The sequence below is a fragment of the Salmo salar genome, chromosome 17 (genome assembly GCF_965601325.2).
Source record: "Salmo salar chromosome 17, fSalSal1, whole genome shotgun sequence".
NCBI classification, from domain to species: Eukaryota; Metazoa; Chordata; class Actinopteri; order Salmoniformes; family Salmonidae; genus Salmo; species Salmo salar.
Window position 1 is genome coordinate 85,713,835 of NC_138307.1, and position 20,782 is coordinate 85,734,616.

Genomic DNA, 20,782 nt, shown 5'->3' on the forward strand with positions numbered 1-20,782 from the left:
CTGTCTCTCTCTCCTCCCTCTCTCTCTCTGTCTCTCTGTCTCTCTGTCTCTCTCTCTGTCTCTCTCTCCTCCCTCTCTCTCTCTCTGTCTCTCTGTCTCTCTCTGTCTCTCTCTGTCACTCTCTCACTCTCTCTCTCCCTCCATCTGTACATGTGATTATGCAGCACATTAGCTATTTGTTTTTAAAGGGGGGTGGGAGTGTGGGGAGGTTTTAATGAAATGAAATGAGAATGTATCAGTAAAGAAAGTCTCCCTCTCTCTCCCTCTCTTTATTTCTCTCTCTCCCTCTCTTTCTCTCTCTCCCTCTTCTCTCTCTCACTCACACAATGTTTTACTTAAAAACTGCACTGTTGGTTAGGGCCTGTAAGTAAGCGTTTCACTGTAAGGTGTACTACAACTGTTGTATTCGGCGCAGGTGACAAATACGATTTGATTTGATTTGATTTTCACTATCTCTCTCCTCTTGTCCCTTTACATCAGGGTGGGTTTAATAGTAATTTTGGCTTAAGGGCCACATGGGGATTTTGAAAGAGAGAGACCGTTTTTGGACTGATTTGTTTGTCAAAATCAATTTGCAGGTCCATCATCATTTGTCAAACGATCCATCTGGTTTTAGACATTCAAGTGTAGCCCGAAGTCCTTTTTCAATCCTAAATAATAATTTGTTGAGATGCAAAGATGTTTTTTTTTTGCAACCAAGTTTCTTTGTACATTAACATGCACTATAATATGTAAGTGTGATACAGCGAGAGAGCGAGTGTGTGACCTTACTTAAGGTTAGTGCGTGTCTGAGGGGTTTGCTCTGTGTCTTCTGTCAGAACAGGAGATGTGTTGTTAGAACTAGCAGGATGTTGATGTGATTCTAGTCTGTCAGAACAGGAGATGTGTTGTTAGAACTAGCAGGATGTTGATGTGATTCTAGTCTGTCAGAACAGGAGATGTGTTGTTAGAACTAGCAGGATGTTGATGTGATTCTAGTCTGTCAGAACAGGAGATGTGTTGTTAGAACTAGCAGGATGTTGATGTGATTCTAGTCTGTCAGAACAGGAGATGTGTTGTTAGAACTAGCAGGATGTTGATGTGATTCTAGTCTGTCAGAACAGGAGATGTGTTGTTAGAACTAGCAGGATGTTGATGTGATTCTAGTCTGACTGATAATGAGAGTGGGCAGGGCTGAGGCTTTTAGGACACAACCACTAGTGTAGAGAGGACGATATGGGCTGGTTGCTGTTCTGCAGTACCATATCATTTCCTCATCTCTTCTCCTCACGTCATCTGAATTCACTCCTCCTCCTCCTCAACAGTGACTAATCCAAGCCAGAAGCAGGTAGAAAAGAGCAGATGCTCTGAGCTATCCTACCAGGACCAAGCTACTACTACTGTCACAGTGTTACTGGCTAGCTCAGGTACTCTCAACATTCTCTGATCTATGTACAGGTAATGTACTATGTTACAGATGGAGCTGCTCTGTTATGTCATGTTAACTTATGTCACTTAAAAGTTGTGTTATGTTTTGTCATGTTATGCCAATGTCATTTTAAATTAAGTTATGTTAAATGCATAATGTACGATTCTAGCGCAATGACTGGAAGTCTACAGGTACATTTGCAATGCTACCGTACCTGGAGACTTCACAGTCATTGTGCTAATGCTAGATAGCATTTGCTCGTGAAACAACCACTACCTTCCTTCATAATGCACACAGAGACGTTAAAATGGTATTCATGATCCCTTTAACACTATTAAAGGTTATTAAATGTAAAGTTAAGTTATGTTATGTAATATAATATCATTGTTTCCTCTGTAGATCGGTTGGTAGAATGTCTCTGCTGCTTTGTTGGGCAGTGATGGCTCTGCACCTCGCAACAGGCAAATATAAAAGTTGAAACTTGAAATGAAACAGTGTGTGTGTAAATAGTTTAATTCAATGATAAAGAACACCCTCTGTGTTCTGTAATTAAAAAACCATGTAACCTTTATTTAACTAGGCAGGTCAGGTAACTCTTTATCCACAATATAGCAGGTGGTGTAAAGCCATAACACATACGTTTTTCCAGTATCAGACTTTGATTGATAATGTCAAAGGCCACACTGAAGTCTAACAAAACAGCTCCCACAATCTTTTTATCATGATTTTCACTCAGCCAATCATCAACCATTTTTGTAAGCGTCGTACATGTTCAATGTCCACCTCTATAAGCATGCTGAAAGTCTGTTGTCAATTTGTTAACTGTAAAATTGCATTGTATCTGGTCAAACACAACTCTAAATGCTATAAAGTATTTGAGGTGCTACTTGATCTAGTTTATTTTGCACTTTTGGGATTATTCCATTAATTGCTTTAATGTACCAGGTAAACTAAGTCAACCACAGCTCTTTAACAGTACATACTGTCGGTGTGTGTAGTTGTTGTTCCAGGGGTGGATGCTGCCTCGGGGGTGGTGAACACTACAGAGGAGGAGGTGGAAGGGGTGGACTCCCAGTCACCATGCCCAGCCGGGTGGCATCAGAATGAGCATCGCTGCTTCTCCTTCTACCCCGTCTGGGCCACCTGGGCCACTGCAGAGGTAACACTTGTAACAGGGAGAGACAATTACTAATTACTACTACTATTTCACAACCATTGATACTTCAAGACTAGCAAGCACACATTTACTTCAGAAAATATCAATTTCTAGCCTGCATTGATCTTTGCTCCCTGAGGTACTGCCTGGGCTTTAGCTCAGCGGGCTAACACAGTGTTTTCTGGCTGTCCCTCTAGTCGTACTGCTCCCAGCACAGAGGGAACCTGGTGTCGGTTCACAGCCCTGGTCAACAGATGTTTGTCCAGGATCTGGTCAGGAGACACACATACCAGCCGGTCTGGATAGGAGGCTATGACGCAGCTCAGGTAAACTGGGTCAGTAATTCATCAGTCAGTCAGTCTGTCAATCAATCTGTCAAATGTCTACAGGTTACACAGGAAATAGCTCAATGTACTTTCTGTTTAAAAACAAAAAGTAGTGGAATCAATCAATCAATCAATCAATCAATCAATGGTTTTCTGTGATAAGGAGGGGATGTGGCTGTGGAGTGACGGCTCAGCTGTTGACAGTTTTTACTGGGAGGAGGATGAGCCCAGTAACTCTGGACAGGGGGAGAACTGTATGGAGCTACACACAGGAGGTACACACACACACACACACACACACACACACACACACACACACACACACACACACACACACACACACACACACACACACACACACACACACACACGCACGCACACACACACACACACACACACACACACTCTGACACATAACTGAAGTGTGATTTGTTGTTGCCTTGACAACAGGTGGGCAGGGCTGGAATGATGTGTCCTGTGGAGAGCTGAGGTTCTATGTGTGTTCTATGGAGACAAGGTAGCAGGACAACACTGTCTTGTATCTGGACATGTTCTTACAGAGACCATATTAACACTAAATTACATTCATGTATTTTTTTTCATTTTCTTTTAGATCTGGTTTAGCAGCATTACCAAGTCAGAAAAAAGCACACGAGAGATGTAGGAATTGTTTTGTCCCATTGCCTAGGCTTGACAGATGAAGAGATCAAGAAGTTTCTGATGTCTGATAGTGGTTAGTTACAGGTGCAGCTCCTTGTTGATTGGCACTCTGACATTAAGAAGATGACAGCTGTCTGATGATTAATGACACTTGTGAACGCATTTCCCTTTAAAACGTGTTGACCGGTCTGGAATTGTTTTTAAACTATTAAGCTTTTTTTCCTCCTAGAAAATCTCTTCCTCTTTAATGGGATATCTTCAACATTATAAAGCTCCCTTTATTTAAATCTCCCATTTTAAATCTGACTTCCAACATTCTGTTCACTCAAAACAATGTGACTTTGACACTAATCAGCTATTTTGACCCCTTTCCCAGTAGCTTCGACAAAAACGTAGAGCATATTATTAGTCTACTCTGCTATTCAAATCTAAAATTAGAACAGAAATAACTTTTACCAGTCAAACTATACAGCTGTTTTGGTAACTGCATCAACTAGTTTAATGTAGCTAACTTCCTACTGTTGAATTAACTGCTATAGAACTAGTTTAATGTAGCTAACTTCCCACTGTTGAATTAACTGCTATATAACTAGTTTAATGTAGCTAACTTCCCACTGTTGAATTAACTGCTATAGAACTAGTTTAATGTAGCTAACTTCCTACTGTTGAATTAACTGCTATAGAACTAGTTTAATGTAGCTAACTTCCCACTGTTGAATTAACTGCTATAGAACTAGATTAATGTAGCTAACTTCCCACTGTTGAATTAACTGCTAAAGAACTAGTTTAATGTAGCTAACTTCCCACTGTTGAATTAACTGCTATAGAACTAGTTTAATGTAGCTAACTTCCCACTGTTGAATTAACTGCTATAGAACTAGTTTAATGTAGCTAACTTCCTACTGTTGAATTAACTGCTATATAACTAGTTTAATGTAGCTAACTTCCCACTGTTGAATTAACTGCTATAGAACTAGTTTAATGTAGCTAACTTCCTACTGTTGAATTAACTGCTATAGAACTAGTTTAATGTAGCTAACTTCCCACTGTTGAATTAACTGCTATAGAACTAGTTTAATGTAGCTAACTTCCCACTGTTGAATTAACTGCTATAGAACTAGTTTAATGTAGCTAACTTCCCACTGTTGAATTAACTGCTATAGAACTAGTTTAATGTAGCTAACTTCCCACTGTTGAATTAACTGCTATAGAACTAGTTTAATGTAGCTAACTTCCCACTGTTGAATTAACTGCTATAGAACTAGTTTAATGTAGCTAACTTCCCACTGTTGAATTAACTGCTATAGAACTAGTTTAATGTAGCTAACTTCCCACTGTTGAATTAACTGCTATAGAACTAGTTTAATGTAGCTAACTTCCCACTGTTGAATTAACTGCTATAGAACTAGTTTAATGTAGCTAACTTCCCACTGTTGAATTAACTGCTATAGAACTAGTTTAATGTAGCTAACTTCCCACTGTTGAATTAACTGCTATAGAACTAGTTTAATGTAGCTAACTTCCCACTGTTGAATTAACTGCTATAGAACTAGTTTAATGTAGCTAACTTCCCACTGTTGAATTAACTGCTATAGAACTAGTTTAATGTAGCTAACTTCCCACTGTTGAATTAACTGCTATAGAACTAGTTTAATGTAGCTAACTTCCCACTGTTGAATTAACTGCTATAGAACTAGTTTAATGTAGCTAACTTCCCACTGTTGAATTAACTGCTATAGAACTAGTTTAATGTAGCTAACTTCCCACTGTTGAATTAACTGCTATAGAACTAGTTTAATGTAGCTAACTTCCCACTGTTGAATTAACTGCTATAGAACTAGTTTAATGTAGCTAACTTCCCACTGTTGAATTAACTGCTATAGAACTAGTTTAATGTAGCTAACTTCCCACTGTTGAATTAACTGCTATAGAACTAGTTTAATGTAGCTAACTTCCCACTGTTGAATTAACTGCTATATAACTAGTTTAATGTAGCTAACTTCCCACTGTTGAATTAACTGCTATAGAACTAGTTTAATGTAGCTAACTTCCCACTGTTGAATTAACTGCTATAGAACTAGTTTAATGTAGCTAACTTCCCACTGTTGAATTAACTGCTATAGAACTAGTTTAATGTAGCTAACTTCCCACTGTTGAATTAACTGCTATAGAACTAGTTTAATGTAGCTAACTTCCCACTGTTGAATTAACTGCTATAGAACTAGTTTAATGTAGCTAACTTCCCACTGTTGAATTAACTGCTATATAACTAGTTTAATGTAGCTAACTTCCCACTGTTGAATTAACTGCTATAGAACTAGTTTAATGTAGCTAACTTCCCACTGTTGAATTAACTGCTATAGAACTAGTTTAATGTAGCTAACTTCCCACTGTTGAATTAACTGCTATAGAACTAGTTTAATGTAGCTAACTTCCCACTGTTGAATTAACTGCTATAGAACTAGTTTAATGTAGCTAACTTCCCACTGTTGAATTAACTGCTATAGAACTAGTTTAATGTAGCTAACTTCCCACTGTTGAATTAACTGCTATAGAACTAGTTTAATGTAGCTAACTTCCCACTGTTGAATTAACTGCTATAGAACTAGTTTAATGTAGCTAACTTCCCACTGTTGAATTAACTGCTATAGAACTAGTTTAATGTAGCTAACTTCCTACTGTTGAATTAACTGCTATAGAACTAGTTTAATGTAGCTAACTTCCCACTGTTGAATTAACTGCTATAGAACTAGTTTAATGTAGCTAACTTCCCACTGTTGAATTAACTGCTATAGAACTAGTTTAATGTAGCTAACTTCCCACTGTTGAATTAACTGCTATAGAACTAGTTTAATGTAGCTAACTTCCCACTGTTGAATTAACTGCTATAGAACTAGTTTAATGTAGCTAACTTCCCACTGTTGAATTAACTGCTATAGAACTAGTTTAATGTAGCTAACTTCCCACTGTTGAATTAACTGCTATAGAACTAGTTTAATGTAGCTAACTTCCTACTGTTGAATTAACTGCTATAGAACTAGTTTAATGTAGCTAACTTCCCACTGTTGAATTAACTGCTATAGAACTAGTTTAATGTAGCTAACTTCCCACTGTTGAATTAACTGCTATAGAACTTTTAGAATGTTCTAATTAAGACTGATTATGCATTATGCTAATTTTAACATCTCTAACCCACTTACCTGTGGTAGCAGTTCTACAGGAAGAGAGAGACTGCAGATTCTTTCAAACAACAATTTTATAAGATTTGCAAAAATGAAGCAATCAACCATCACCAAGAATTGTTCAGTTGAAAACTTAACAAACGTAGTCGGGTCTCTGCTTTTATAGAAGAATACATCATTCTTGTGTCCGTGGCAGTTAGCAGATAGTGTGTAAAAGGTCATTAGTTGTCTGTGCAGATTGAAGATAGCACGAGGTTGATAGTCCGAGGGCTCAACCGTCTAACTGCATTCAGAACAACAACAAAAAATGAAATAAAATATAATGTTATTGGTCACATACATGTGTTTAGCAGATGTTATTGTGGGTGTAGCGAAATGCGTGTGCTTCTTGTTCCGACAGTACAGCAATATCTAACATTTATCTACCACTACTATCTACCAATATCTAACAAGTAATATCTAACATTTATCTACCACTACTAATATCGACCATTATCTACCAATATCTAACAAGTAATATCTAACATTTATCTACCACTACTAATATATACCAATATCTAACATTTATCTACCAATATCTAACACGTAATATCTAACATTTATCTACCACTACTAATATCTACCAATATCTAACAAGTAATATCTAACATTTATCTACTACTACTAATATCTAACATTTATCTACTACTACTAATATCTAACATTTATCTACCACTACTAATATCTAACAAGTAATATCTAACATTTATCTACTAATATCTATCTACTCGTACTACCCACTGAACGCTACTATCAACTATTTCTTCAACAGTCACTCCCTCTACTAAACCAGCCAAATAAAATGTAACACTAACAAACTTCTAAACTACTTCCATTAGATGCACCATATCCCTGTGGATCAGTTGGTAGAGCATGGTGTTTGCAATGGTGTTTGCAACGCCAGGGTTGTGGGTTCGATTCCCATGGGGGGCCAATACAGGAAATAAAGAAATAAAAATGTATGAAATGAAATGTATGCATTCACTACTGTAAGTTGCTCTGGATAAGAGCATCTGCTAAATGACGTAAATGTAATCATATTTCCTCCCTAAATAATATCCTAAAACTTTTCTAATTCCTTATGAGTGGAAGTGTAGTAGTCTGACTATAGTTGTTAGTGATGAAATATGTGACCTAACTGCCCCACACTCCAAAGTAATAAGATTCACATAGTAGTCCATCAAAGTAAACAGACCAGATATTGGTGTATTTGTTATTATTTTTGACTATATTTCATTACTTTGCTTAAATAAAGCGTTTTAACATTTGTTCCACTGCCACAACAATACTTGTTGAGTTAAAGCAACCCCACAGGTTACCTTCATGGAAAATGACTATCTAGTTACTTATTTTCTTACTCACATTGGTGCTATTTTCACAAGTATGTGTGGAATTTTCAGAACTCTTAGTACAAAACTCCAAACTGGTAACAGTTGCAATGCAGCCAGTCTTCTATTCAAAACCTTTTTATAGAGCATCCATTTTTGTTTGGAGACATCTCTCACCACACAACCATTGATCCAAAATATATGTTTACAGTAAAATACAATGAGAACATTGATTTAATCACCAAAACATAATGACATTTTCTCAACTTAGGGAGTAAACATTATTTATAATAATGTCACATGGCGAAAATCAAATCTCTCTGAAATGAAAATGGATGGCCCTCCCTTCAGCAAAATATATTTTCCGCTTGAAAATAAAAAAAACTGAGGCAAGCTATTTCACCCCCTGGAGTTGATTGACGCACCGGTCCATCAATTGAAGTTACATAACAAAAAAAATCACATCAAACACTCTGGCTTTCTTAAAGCATTCTATTCATCAGCAAGCTGACCAGACTGTTGTAGATAGTGGCAGAGCCTGTTATTTAGAATGCAGCAATACAATTTACACACAGTGCTAATGGGACCAATCCCTCTATGGTTCAATGTGATTTTAGGGTCCTTTTTGGAGGATTTTTGGAACGGCTTGATTATGGATTTGTACTAAACAGAAGGAATAATGCCTGTCTCAAAACACGCCTGGAAGAGTTCAAATAGTATATGGAATAGTCTTTGGGAAATTAAGACATAAATGTATTGTTCCGATATCATTACAACATAGGTGTACTGTAATCAGATGATACAAATTAAATGAATGAATGAAAGAAACAAGGTTTAGCAGGCGTTAGTTAGCATCAAGCCTGTCTGGAGCATTTGGCCATAGGTTCTCATCCACATCACAGTAAATGCACCTGGTGAAAAACATTTTTGGAATTGCAAATAGAAGCCTGATATAGTTTTTATTATTTTCTACATTGTAGAATAATAGTGAAGACATCAAAACTATGAAGTAACACATATGGAATCATGTAGTAAGCAAAAAAGTATTAAGCAAATCCAAATATATTTTAGATTCTTCTAAGTAGCCACCCTTTGCATTGATGACAGCTTTGCAAACTCTTGGAATTCTCTTAACCAGCTTCACCTGGAATGCTTTTCCAACATTCTTGAAGGAGTTCCCACATGTGCTGGGCACTTGTCTGCTTTTCCTTAAATCTGCGGTCCAACTCATCCCAAATCATCTCAATTGGGTTGAGGTCAGGTAATTGTGGAGGCCAGGTTATCTGATGCAGCACTCTATCACTCTCCTTCTTGGTCAAATAGCCCTTACACAGCCTGGAGGTGTGTTGGGTCATTATTGTCCCACTAAGTTCACACCAGGGATGGAGCATCGCTGCAGAATTATATGGTAGCCATGCTGGTTGAGTTTGCCTTGAATTCAAAATAAATCACTGACAGTGTCACCAGCAAAGCAACCCCACACCATCACACCTCCTCCTTCATGGTGGGAACCACACATGCGGAGATCATCCATTCACCTACTCTGCGTCTCAGATACAAGGCGGTTGGAATCAAAAATTGGGGCTCATCAGAACAAACAACAGATTTCCACCGGTCTAATGTCCATTGCTCGTGTTTCTTGGCCCAAGCAAGTCTCTTCTTATTGGTGTCCTTTAGTAGTGGTTTCTTTGCAGCAATTCGTCCATGGAGGCCTGATTCACTCAGTCTCCTCTGAACAGTTGATGTTGAGATGTGTCTGTTACTTGAGCTCTGTGAAACATTTATTTGGGCTGCAATTTCTGAGGCTGGTAACTCTAATGAACTTATCCTCTGCAGCAGAGGTAACTCTGGGTCTTCCTTTCCTGTGGCGGTCCTCATGGGAGCCAGTTTCATCACAGAGCTTGATGCTTTTTGCGACTGCACTTGAAGAAACTTTCAAAGTTCTTGAAATGTTCCACATTGACTGACCTTCATGTCTTAAAGTAATGACTGACTGTCGTTTTTCTTTGCTTATTTGAGCTGTTCTTTCCATAATATGGACTTGGTCTTTTACCAAATAGGGCTATCTTCTGTATAGCAGCCCTACCTTGTCACAACACAACTGATTGGCTCAAACGCATTAAAAAGGAAAGACATTCCACAAATTAACGTTTAACATGGCACACCTGTTAATTATAATGCATTCCAGGTGACTACCTCATGAAGCTGAATGCCAAGAGTGTGCAAAACTGTCATCAAGACAAAGGGTGGCTACTTTGAAGAATCTCAAATATCAAATATATTTTGATTTGTTTAACACTTTTTTGGTTACTACATGATTCAATATGTGTTATTTCTTAGTTTAGATGTTTTCACTATTATTATACAATGTGTAAAATAGTAAAAATAAAGAAAATCCCTGGAATGAGTAGGTGTGTCTAAACTTTTGACTGGTACTGTAGTTCTGGATTGATATCATTAAATGTATTTCATTGTATTTATGTATCGTGTCTTGTGTGGCTTAATTAGTATGAGCATGGCACTAGCAACACCAGAGTTGTGGGTTTTGATTCCCACTGGGGTCACATACCAAAACTTTGGATAAAGCACCTGCTACATGAATGGCATATATTAGAGTGATAGTAAAATGTATTTTAACAAATGAGAAGAGAATCATATCTTAAGTAAAGTGAGGGTTGCATTGTGAAAAGCAATTTCTTTATATGAACATGTATTGCAATGTGAAACATGTATTTCTAGATGAAACACTACGTTTTGGTGAAAAAGTGTCTGTATGATTTTGTGTGTTGTAATAGTCAATTGAAAATGTACTCAGAGTTTTGAAACAACTGTCTTTTTGATGATCTGTTTTGGATTTTGTACTAATCGTTGCTAAAATGTACCACATACTTGTGAAAACTGCACCAAAGCAATACAAACAAAAATATATATATTTCTCTCTCTCTCTCCCCTCCCTCCCCCAGAGCTGGTTGAAGAGGTGAGTATTTATGACGTCCTGTGGGAGACCAGTGAGAGAGTAGCAGATGAGACCCTCGACACCGCCTTCCTCAGAGGGATGTATTCCAGACGTCTGCCTGCCCACTGCTATGCTGACTTCTGCCACCAGGAGCTGCTATACCTGGACAGAGTCATCACCATGCTGCAGGTGACAAGAAAATAAATTTAATAGAACGAATATCATAAAGTTTTACTTACTATGACTGTGATACGTGGTTGTCATCCCTAGCTATCTTAAGATAAGTTGCTCTGTGTGTGTAAATGTGTGTATGCGTGTGTGTGAGCCAGGTGCTGATCAGAACAGTCCAGGGTCCTCCAGACATCATGCAGTTTCTCCAGAGAACACATCAACGCTACCAGGAGTCTCTGAAGGAGGCCCAGAACCAAACTCCACCACACCTGGTAAGAAGCTGTTATAACAATCACCCTTAATATACCATTTAAGATAATATGAAATTTAAGATAATATTTCTTAATATACCACTTAAGATAATATTTCTTAATATACAATTTAAGAGAATATATCTTAATATACAATTTAAGAGAATATATCTTAATATACAGTATATTACTGTCACGTCCTGGCCAGTATAAGGTTAATTGTTTTTGTAGTTTGGTCAGGACGTGGCAGAGGGTATTTGTTTTATGTGGTTCGGGGTGTTGTGTTTGTGTAAAGGGTGTTTGATTTAGTATTTCCGGGTTTTGGTTTATGTTTAGTTAATTCTATGGTTAGTCTAGTGTGTGTGTTTCTATGTTTGGTTGATTGGGGTTGGGACTCTCAGTTGAAGGCAGGTGTTGTCTATCTGCCTTTGATTGAGAGTCCCATATATTAGGGTGTGTTTGTATGTGTTATTTGTGGGTGATTATTCTGTGTATAGCCTTGTGCCTTACCAGACTGTTTATTTGTCGAGTGTTCGTTTTTTCGTTATTTGGTATGTTCATTTTTGAGAGTAATTAAAAATCAAGATGAGCATTCACGTACCTGCTGCGTTTTGGTCCTCATTCACCGACAACAACCGTGACAATTACGCAGTAACTAAAGCTTAATAATAGCTCACCATACCAAACCTTAACAAACATTTCTTAACTTTATTAAGGTAATATCTCAAGTAAATCAAGTCATTGTTTATAGGGAAAATACAAGCAGAAGAGTGAATGTAAACCTGGGAAAAAATGCACTTCCCTCCACTGTGCCCAATAAAATACCATACAACCCTCCCCAAAGCAAAAAAACATTGACAACCCTGCCCTATTTTGGACCCCCCCCTCCCAACCTGTAAATGTAGATCTGTCCCATAGACTATAGAAAAGTAGGTAGTCTTTGAATTTGTAGTCTCACTCAACCCTCACACTTTCACCACTGCATTTCATATACAGTTTCTGTAGCCAAGTCTCCCTCTTTTCCTCAGAGAAAATGGCTTGATTCTACTGTTCAAAAGACATGACCCATAACACCGGTGCTATGTTTTTTAATTTTTATCATGATTCATTCATAAAGCATATCGCGGGCCGTTCTAAAACTAGGCTACTTGTGGACCGGACCGTTAACCATTTGTTTAGGCTACATCTTGATCAGTCATGTTACCTCATTAGCTAGCAATAGTTAACTACCTACGGGTGCGTTCAGCAGGATCAAGAATAAACATGCCTCTCTGATTGATGAAAAAGGAATAACGGCGGTAATATTCATAGAATTTCTGTCTTCGGTCTCATTTTATGTAGTGTCGTGTTGTCTCTCTTGTTGTGTGTGTGTGTGTGTGTGTATATACAGTTGAAGTCGGAAGTTTACATACACTTAGGTTATGTTAACAGACTATAGTTATTGCAAGATGGTTAGGACATCTACTTTGTGCATGACACAAGTCATTTTTCCAACAATTGTTTACAGACACATTATTTCACTTATAACTCACTGTATCACAATTCCAGTGGGTCAGAAGTTTACATACACTAAGTTGACTGCATTTAAACAGCTTGGAAAATTCCTGAAAATGATGTCATGGCTTTAGAAGCATCTGATAGGCTAATTGACATCATTTTAGTCAATTGGAGGTGTACCTGTGGATGTATTTAAAGGCCTACCTTCAAACTCACTGCCTCTTTGCTTGACATCATGGGAAAATCAAAAGAAATCAGTCAAGACCTCAGAAAACAAATTGTAGACCTCCACAAGTCTGGTTCATCCTTGGGAGCAATTTCCAAACGCCTGAAGGTACGCATCCGTCATACTGCTAAGGAAGGAGATGTGTTCTGTCTCCTAGAGATGAACTTACTTTGGTGCGAGAAGTGCAAATGAATCCCAGAACAACAGTAAAGGACCTGGTGAAGATGCTGGAAAAAATGGGTAGAAAAGTATCTATATCCACAGCAAAACGAGTCCTATATCGACATAACATGAAAGGCCACTCAGCAAGGAAGAAGCCACTGCTCCAAAACCGCCATAAAAAAAGGTGGCAGCATGATGTTGTGGGGGTGCTTTGCTGCAGGAGAGGCATTGAGTTTGTAGGCCTTGAAATACATCCACAAGTATATCTCCAATTGACTCAAATGATGTAAATTAGCCTATCAGTTCACAGTTATCTTCTGGATGACTCTCAAAAAACTTGGTTCGACCACAAACCCAAGGGCTCTTTTAAATGTAACCAGTCTAACCATTGCAGAAATATTGCACAGAAAAAGTGTTTTGTTGAGACTGCTTCCAAAATGGAGTATTACGCCAAGCATTTCATTAACTGCAAAACCACTCATGTCATCTATAGATTGGAATGTCCACAGTGCAAGGTGTTCTAAATTGGACGGACAAAGAGACGCCTTCAAGACCGCTTAGCGGAACACAAGTATGCCATACGGGTAGGCAATAAAGACTACCCCATGGCAAGGCACTACAAGTCCTTACACCATGGCAACCCTGCCTCCCTACAAGCTATGGGTATTGATCATGTTCCGGCCTCTATTAGAAAAGGGGACCGTCTTAAACAGTTAAACTAAAGGGAAAGTTTTTGGATTTATAAACTACAGGCCACTAAGTACCCTGGTTTAAATGAAGATATGGATTTCCCAACCTTCCTGTAGGGTCGTGATAGGTCCATTTGCTGTCATCTAGTGGACAATTTGCTCAATTGCCCTCAGCTATGTTTAGACTGTTGTTGTTCATGTTTGGCTGTGTTCTAGTGTACTATGGAATATATTTCTTTCTTATTCTTCACACTTCTCCCAGTCATATTTAAGGTTAGAACTACCTTTCTAAGTGTTCTGATACTTCTAGCTTGGAGTTGTATTTTTATGATAACATAGCTACAGTATTTCACTTTTTAATGTGCATAGTATTGCTTACTAGGTGTGTCCAATCAATTTTGTAACCACTCCCTCTTCAAATTATGGCTAATTGGAAAAGCTGTTCAAAAGAGGACATTGTATTATTTCTTTGTACTCCCTGACGAAGGCCATGCAGGCGAAACACGTCGGATTTTTAAAACTTTTTCTATTGAACATGCCATACAAATAAAGGTATTTTAATTAATTATATGAAGAGTGCCTTGGTCCTCCTTTCTTTTTGATGACCAATTCACCCCTTTTGCCAAAGAGCACCTTCTGTCTACCAAAATGTACTATTGTGTACCTTAGTAGCGCTTCCCTTCCTCATCTTTCTACTAGCCTATCAGAAGCTTCCAAAGCCATGACATCATTTTCTGGAATTTTCCCAAGTGTTTAAAGGCACAGTCAACTTAGTGTATGTAAACTTCTGACCCACTGGAATTGTGATACAGTGAGATAGATATAAGTGAAATAAATCTGTTTGTAAACAATTGTTGGAACAATTACTTGTGTCATGCACAAAGTAGATGTCCTAACCGACCTGCCAAAACTATAGTTTGTTGACAAGAAATTTGTGGAGTGGTTGAAAAACGAGTTTTAATGACTCCAACCTAAGTGTATGTAAACTTCCGACTTCAACTGTATCTACTTCAAATACCTTACTATTATCTGTCCTGATGCATAGTCACTTTACCCTGCCTCCATGTACATACTGTATCAACCTCAAATGCCTTATACCTCTGCACATTGATCTGGTACTGGTACTCCCTGTATATAGCTCCACATTGATCTGGTACTGGTGTTCCCTGTATACAGCTCCACATTGATCTGGTGCTGGTATTCCCTGTATATAGCTCCAAATTGATCTGGTACTTCCTGTATATAGCTCCACAATGATCTGGTACTGGTGTTCCCTGTATACAGCTCCACATTGATCTGGTGCTGGTATTCCCTGTATATAGCTCCAAATTGATCTGGTACTTCCTGTATATAGCTCCACATTGATCTGGTACTGGTACTTCCTGTATATAGCTCCACATTTATTTTATTCCTCCTGTTACTTTTATTTGTGTTATTATTTTTTAACTCTGCATCGTTTGGAAGGGCTCGTAAGCATTTCACAGTAAAGTCTACACCAGTTGTATTCAGCGCATGTGACAAATAAATGTAATTCTCTTTTCCTCCTCCTCCGTCTGCCTACAGAACTGGTCCTCCATCCAGCCCTCTGCAGCTGTGTTTCAGTACCTTCACACCTTCCATAACCACATAGTAAACTCCCTGTCTCTCTTCCTCCTCCTCCTCCTCCTCCTGCCTACAGAACCTGTCCTCCATCCAGCCCTCTGCAGCCGTGCGTCAGTACCTCCAGAGCTTCCATGACATTGTGAATGAGGAGCCCATCTACTGGCTGGTGTCTCTGCTGCCCAGAGCCCTGCTCAGACCTTACCTGGCAAAGAACCTGCCCCTGGGAGAGAGGACCAGACCAGGCCCCAGGCCCTGCCTCTACCCCTGGCTAAGCCTCTTCCCTTGCCCCTGCTACCAGTGGGGGGGAGAGGACATGAAGTCAGACCAGAGGAACCAGAAAGACAAGTCAGGGGCATATTACAGATATCTTGAAGTTTATAGCCTATGGAGGTTTATAGTGTCTCAACTCAACTCACAAAACATTGTTGTGTTTAATCTTGTCAAGTGTGGTGATATTGTGGAGTGACTCTTTTCTAACCTGTTTCTCTCTCCAGGCTTCTACTGGAGAAGTACCAGGATGTGATAGATGTCTATAAGGCTGTCAACATCTTCAGAGTCCAGATGATCAACGAGAAGGCTCTCTTCACCTCCAGGTGCGGTTAGCCCAACTTAGGTCTCCAGTTAGCCCGACTTAGGTCTACAGTTAGCCCGACTTAGGTCTACAGTTAGCCCGACTTAGGTCTACAGTTAGCATGGTCCTGCTATTTAATTCTACAGTTAGCCTGGTCCTGCTATTTAATTCTACAGTTAGCCTGGTCCTGCTATCTAATTCTACAGTTAGCCTGGTCCTGCTATCTAATTCTACAGTTAGCCTGGTCCTGCTATCTAATTCTACAGTTAGCCTGGTCCTGCTATCTAATTCTACAGTTAGCCTGGTCCTGCTATTTAATTCTACAGTTAGCCAGGTCCTGCTTACTAAGTATACAGTTAGCCTGGTCCTGCTATTTAATTCTACAGTTAGCCTGGTCCTGCTATCTAATTCTACAGTTAGCCTGGTCCTGCTATCTAATTCTACAGTTAGCCTGGTCCTGCTATCTAATTCTACAGTTAGCCTGGTCCTGCTATTTAATTCTACAGTTAGCCAGGTCCTGCTTACTAAGTATACAGTTAGCTTGGTCCTGCTAAACAAGTCTTGCCAGGTCTCCCTCGCAAAACAGGCTCTCAACCCTACGGATCTCCATAGCCTGGGTGCCAGTCTAATTTGTGATATCATTCTACTCCTTGTCAACATAATTTGGCATATGACATGAAGTACAGGAAGTGGAATCCCAACCAGGGAATTTGGATGTTGAAGTTGTGGGAACGTACATTTTTGGTTTACCATTGGTTCTGGGGAGGAAGCAATAACTTTACTGAACGGTAAAACGGAATTCTGAAAGCCTGTTCTGGGAACGTTAAGTTTTAGGTTGCAGGGAGGTTTCTGAGCACGTCTTACTATGGTTCCAGTGACGTTTCTGAGAACGTCTTACTATGGTTCCAGGGAGGTTTCTGAGAACGTCTTACTATGGTTCCAGGGAGGTTCTGAGAACGTCTTACTATGGTTCCAGGGAGGTTTCTGAGAACGTCTTACTATGGTTCCAGGGAGGTTTCTGAGAACATCTTACTATGGTTCCAGGGAGGTTTCTGAGAACGTCTTACTATGGTTCCAGGGAGGTTTCTGAGAACATCTTACTATGGTTCCAGTGACGTTTCTGAGAACGTCTTACTATGGTTCCAGGGAGGTTCTGAGAACGTCTTACTATGGTTCCAGGGAGGTTCTGAGAATGTCTTACTATGGTTCCAGGGAGGTTCTGAGAATGTCTTACTATGGTTCCAGGGAGGTTCTGAGAATGTCTTACTATGGTTCCAGGGAGGTTCTGAGAACGTCTTACTATGGTTCCCCGAACATTTTCCTGTGAGGTTTTATTTTAATGCTCAGAGAAACGGAATTATTGGTTATTTGGATTTTTTTTTTTTGTTCCTTAAAACGTTCACTGAATGTTTCAATAATACTTTTAACAAAAGTTGTAGCTTTTTTTGGCTTAACTTTTTTAAAGTCCAAGCACAAATAGGACAAGGGCCGCAACTTTATGCGCTAGCTGGGATGTTAGCACAAAACAGGTCTGGATTTCAGGCTCTCAGTCAAACACTACAGTAGAACATGTGTATCACATTAACCACGTGATCTCTGTATTAATGTTAAATATCTCTGTGATGTTCATCTCTGTATTACTAGCAGGCAGCGTAATATAACTGAGGTCATATACACTGCTCAAAAAAATAAAGGGAACACTTAAACAACACAATGTAACTCCAAGTCAATCACACTTCTGTGAAATCAAACTGTCCACTTAGGAAGCAACACTGATTGACAATAAATGTCACATGCTGTTGTGCAAATGGAATAGACAACATGTGGAAATTATAGGCAATTAGCAAGACACCCCCAATAAAGGAGTGGTTCTGCAGGTGGGGACCACAGACCACTTCTCAGTTCCTATGCTTCCTGGCTGATGTTTTGGTCACTTTTGAATGCTGGCGGTGCTTTCACTCTAGTGGTAGCATGAGACGGAGTCTACAACCCACACAAGTGGCTCAGGTAGTGCAGCTCATCCAGGATGGCACATCAAATGCGGGCTGTGGCAAGAAGGTTTGCTGTGTCTGTCAGCGTAGTGTCCAGAGCATGGAGGCGCTACCAGGAGACAAGCCAGTACATCAAGAGATGTGGAGGAGGCCGTAGGAGGGCAACAACCCAGCAGCAGGACCGCTACCTCCGCCTTTGTGCAAGGAGGAGCAGGAGAAGCACTGCCAGAGCCCTGCAAAATGACCTCCAGCAGGCCACAAATGTGCATGTGTCTGCTCAAACGGTCAGAAACAGACTCCATGAGGGTGGTATGAGGGCCCGACGTCCACAGGTGGGGGTTGTGCTTACAGCCCAACACTGTGCAGGACGTTTGGCATTTGCCAGAGAACACCAAGATTGGCAAATTCGCCACTGGCGCCCTGTGCTCTTCACAGATGAAAGCAGGTTCACACTGAGCACGTGACAGACGTGACAGAGTCTGGAGACACCGTGGAGAACGTTCTGCTGCCTGCAACATCCTCCAGCATGACCGGTTTGGCGGTGGGTCAGTCATGGTGTGGGGTGGCATTTCTTTGGGGGGCCGCACAGCCCTCCATGTGCTCGCCAGAGGTAGCTTGACTGCCATTAGGTACTGAGATGAGATCCTCAGACCCCTTGTGAGACCATATGCTGGTGCGGTTGGCCCTGGGTTCCTCCTAATGCAAGACAATGCTAGACCTCATGTGGCTGGAGTGTGTCAGCAGTTCCTGCAAGAGGAAGGCATTGATGCTATGGACTGGCCCGCTTGTTCCCCAGACCTGAATCCAATTGAGCACATCTGGGACATCATGTCTCGCTCCATCCACCAACGCCACGTTGCACCACAGACTGTCCAGGAGTTGGCGGATGCTTTAGTCCAGGTCTGTGAGGAGATCCCTCAGGAGACCATCCGCCACCTCATCAGGAGCATGCCCAGGCGTTGTAGGGAGGTCATACAGGCACGTGGAGGCCACACACACTACTGAGCCTCATTTTGACTTGTTTTAAGGACATTACATCAAAGTTGGATCAGCCTGTAGTGTGGTTTTCCACTTTAATTTTGAGTGGGACTCCAATTCCAGACCTCCATGGGTTGATAAATTGGATTTCCATTGATTATTTTTGTGTGATTTTGTTGTCAGCACATTCAACTATGTAAAGAAAAAAGTATTTAATAAGATTATTTCTTTCATTCAGATCTAGGATGTTATGTTTAAGTGTTCCCTTTATTTTTTTGAGCAGTATATAATGTTGTCTCCGGATGGAGCGTCCTAATACTTTTAAATATCAAATCAATTCTATAAATCAATGAATATCTGATGTAATCTAATCCGTCTGTGTAATATTATCCTAGTTGGTTTCCCACTGGTGACGAGGAGGAAGTGGAGGATCAACCCAACCTGTGGTCTGTGGAGTCTGGACCTGACGTTAGTGTGAGTGACGTATTTATCTTGTATTGAAATCAGTCGAGGAATGTGCACATATATAAAAAAAAAAGCACCTTTATTTAACCAGGTAGGCTAGTTGAGAACAAGTTCTCATTTACAACTGCGACCTGGCCAAGTAAAGCAAAGCAGTTCGATATATACAACAACACAGAGTTACACATGGAATAAACAAACATGCAGTCAATAATACAGTACAAAAGTCTATATACAGTGTTTGCAAATGAGGTAAGATAAGGGAGGTAAGGCAATAAATAGGCCATAGGGGCGAAATAATTACAAAGTAGCAATTAAACACTGGAGGGATAGATGTGCAAAAGATGAATGTGCAAGTACAGATACTGGGGTGCAAAGGAGCAAGATAAATACATAAATACAGTATGGGGGTGAGGTAGTTGGATGGGCTATTTACAGATGGGCTATGTACAGGTGCAGTGATCTGTGATGATTGATAATGTGACTGGTTTTCTTTTCAACATTTACATGTATTTTCAGTTATTCTTTGCAAAACTCCCAATTTAGACCAGCCACTGTGCTTAAAGATGGACCGGCCCATCTGGCCCCAAACTTTCTTATGGCCAGTTAGTTTCTGGTTTATAGTGACTCTATTGGGACAGCTATGTCAGGAGAGTCTTACAGATAAAATGTGTTATCATTCATTGGTCTTGTTTGTCCTGTCCCTTAAATCTGGTTGTTTCTGTCTCTCTTCTCTAGGTGAAGCTGTAGCAGTGCAGCTGTATAATACAGGGAGCTGTGTGTGTTTGGCTGTGTGTGTTGGTTTTCACACTGGGCAGGACTGTTCCTCTTGTCAGACATATTCCAATATTCCACTTTTATGTTTGAAACTTCTCCCCAACAACTACTGTTTAAACTGTATTAATGCAATAACACAATGTATGTACACTTTAATAATTGTCAACAAAGGAGCTACAATAAAATAAAAAACAATTTAGGTAATAAATTCATAGAATGAAACAGCGTGAAATGTAAAACTGTATTTTCTTATGGGTATTGCAATATGAATATTACACAGCCAATCACATTGCTGTGCTCTTCTACAATCAGAATAATTGCTCTGGCTAGCCAATAAACAGATGGTATTG

The 20,782-nt window shown here is 39.7% G+C and overlaps 1 protein-coding gene across 5 annotated transcripts; it reads left to right on the plus strand.

The window, feature by feature from the left end:
• Positions 1-1,258: 1,258 nt before the first annotated feature.
• On the plus strand, positions 1,259-20,654 carry LOC106594602 (uncharacterized). 5 transcript variants are annotated; one of them, XM_082964307.1, is made up of 11 exons: positions 1,259-1,437; positions 1,808-1,869; positions 2,419-2,567; positions 2,762-2,899; positions 3,054-3,165; positions 11,063-11,244; positions 11,385-11,498; positions 15,730-15,998; positions 16,148-16,246; positions 19,589-19,667; positions 20,394-20,654. In XM_082964307.1, exons 1-11 carry the CDS (start codon positions 1,430-1,432, stop codon positions 20,403-20,405), a joined length of 1,224 nt encoding a protein of 407 aa, XP_082820433.1. In that variant the 5' UTR covers positions 1,259-1,429; the 3' UTR covers positions 20,406-20,654. The 5 variants fall into 5 exon arrangements, with proteins under 5 accessions (XP_082820433.1, XP_082820436.1, XP_082820431.1 ...); XM_082964310.1 differs by having other exon boundaries at positions 1,260-1,406; XM_082964305.1 differs by having other exon boundaries at positions 1,261-1,437; positions 2,407-2,567.
• Positions 20,655-20,782: the final 128 nt, after the last annotated feature.

What these genes read in the sequence shown, in the direction of transcription:
- LOC106594602 (XM_082964305.1), top strand. An exon ending in GAGTCATCACCATGCTGCAG is followed by an intron (nt 11,245 to 11,384) that starts GTGACAAGAAAA and finishes TGTGTGAGCCAG; the next exon opens with GTGCTGATCAGAACAGTCCA. An exon ending in AAGGCTCTCTTCACCTCCAG is followed by an intron (nt 16,247 to 19,588) that starts GTGCGGTTAGCC and finishes ATATTATCCTAG; the next exon opens with TTGGTTTCCCACTGGTGACG.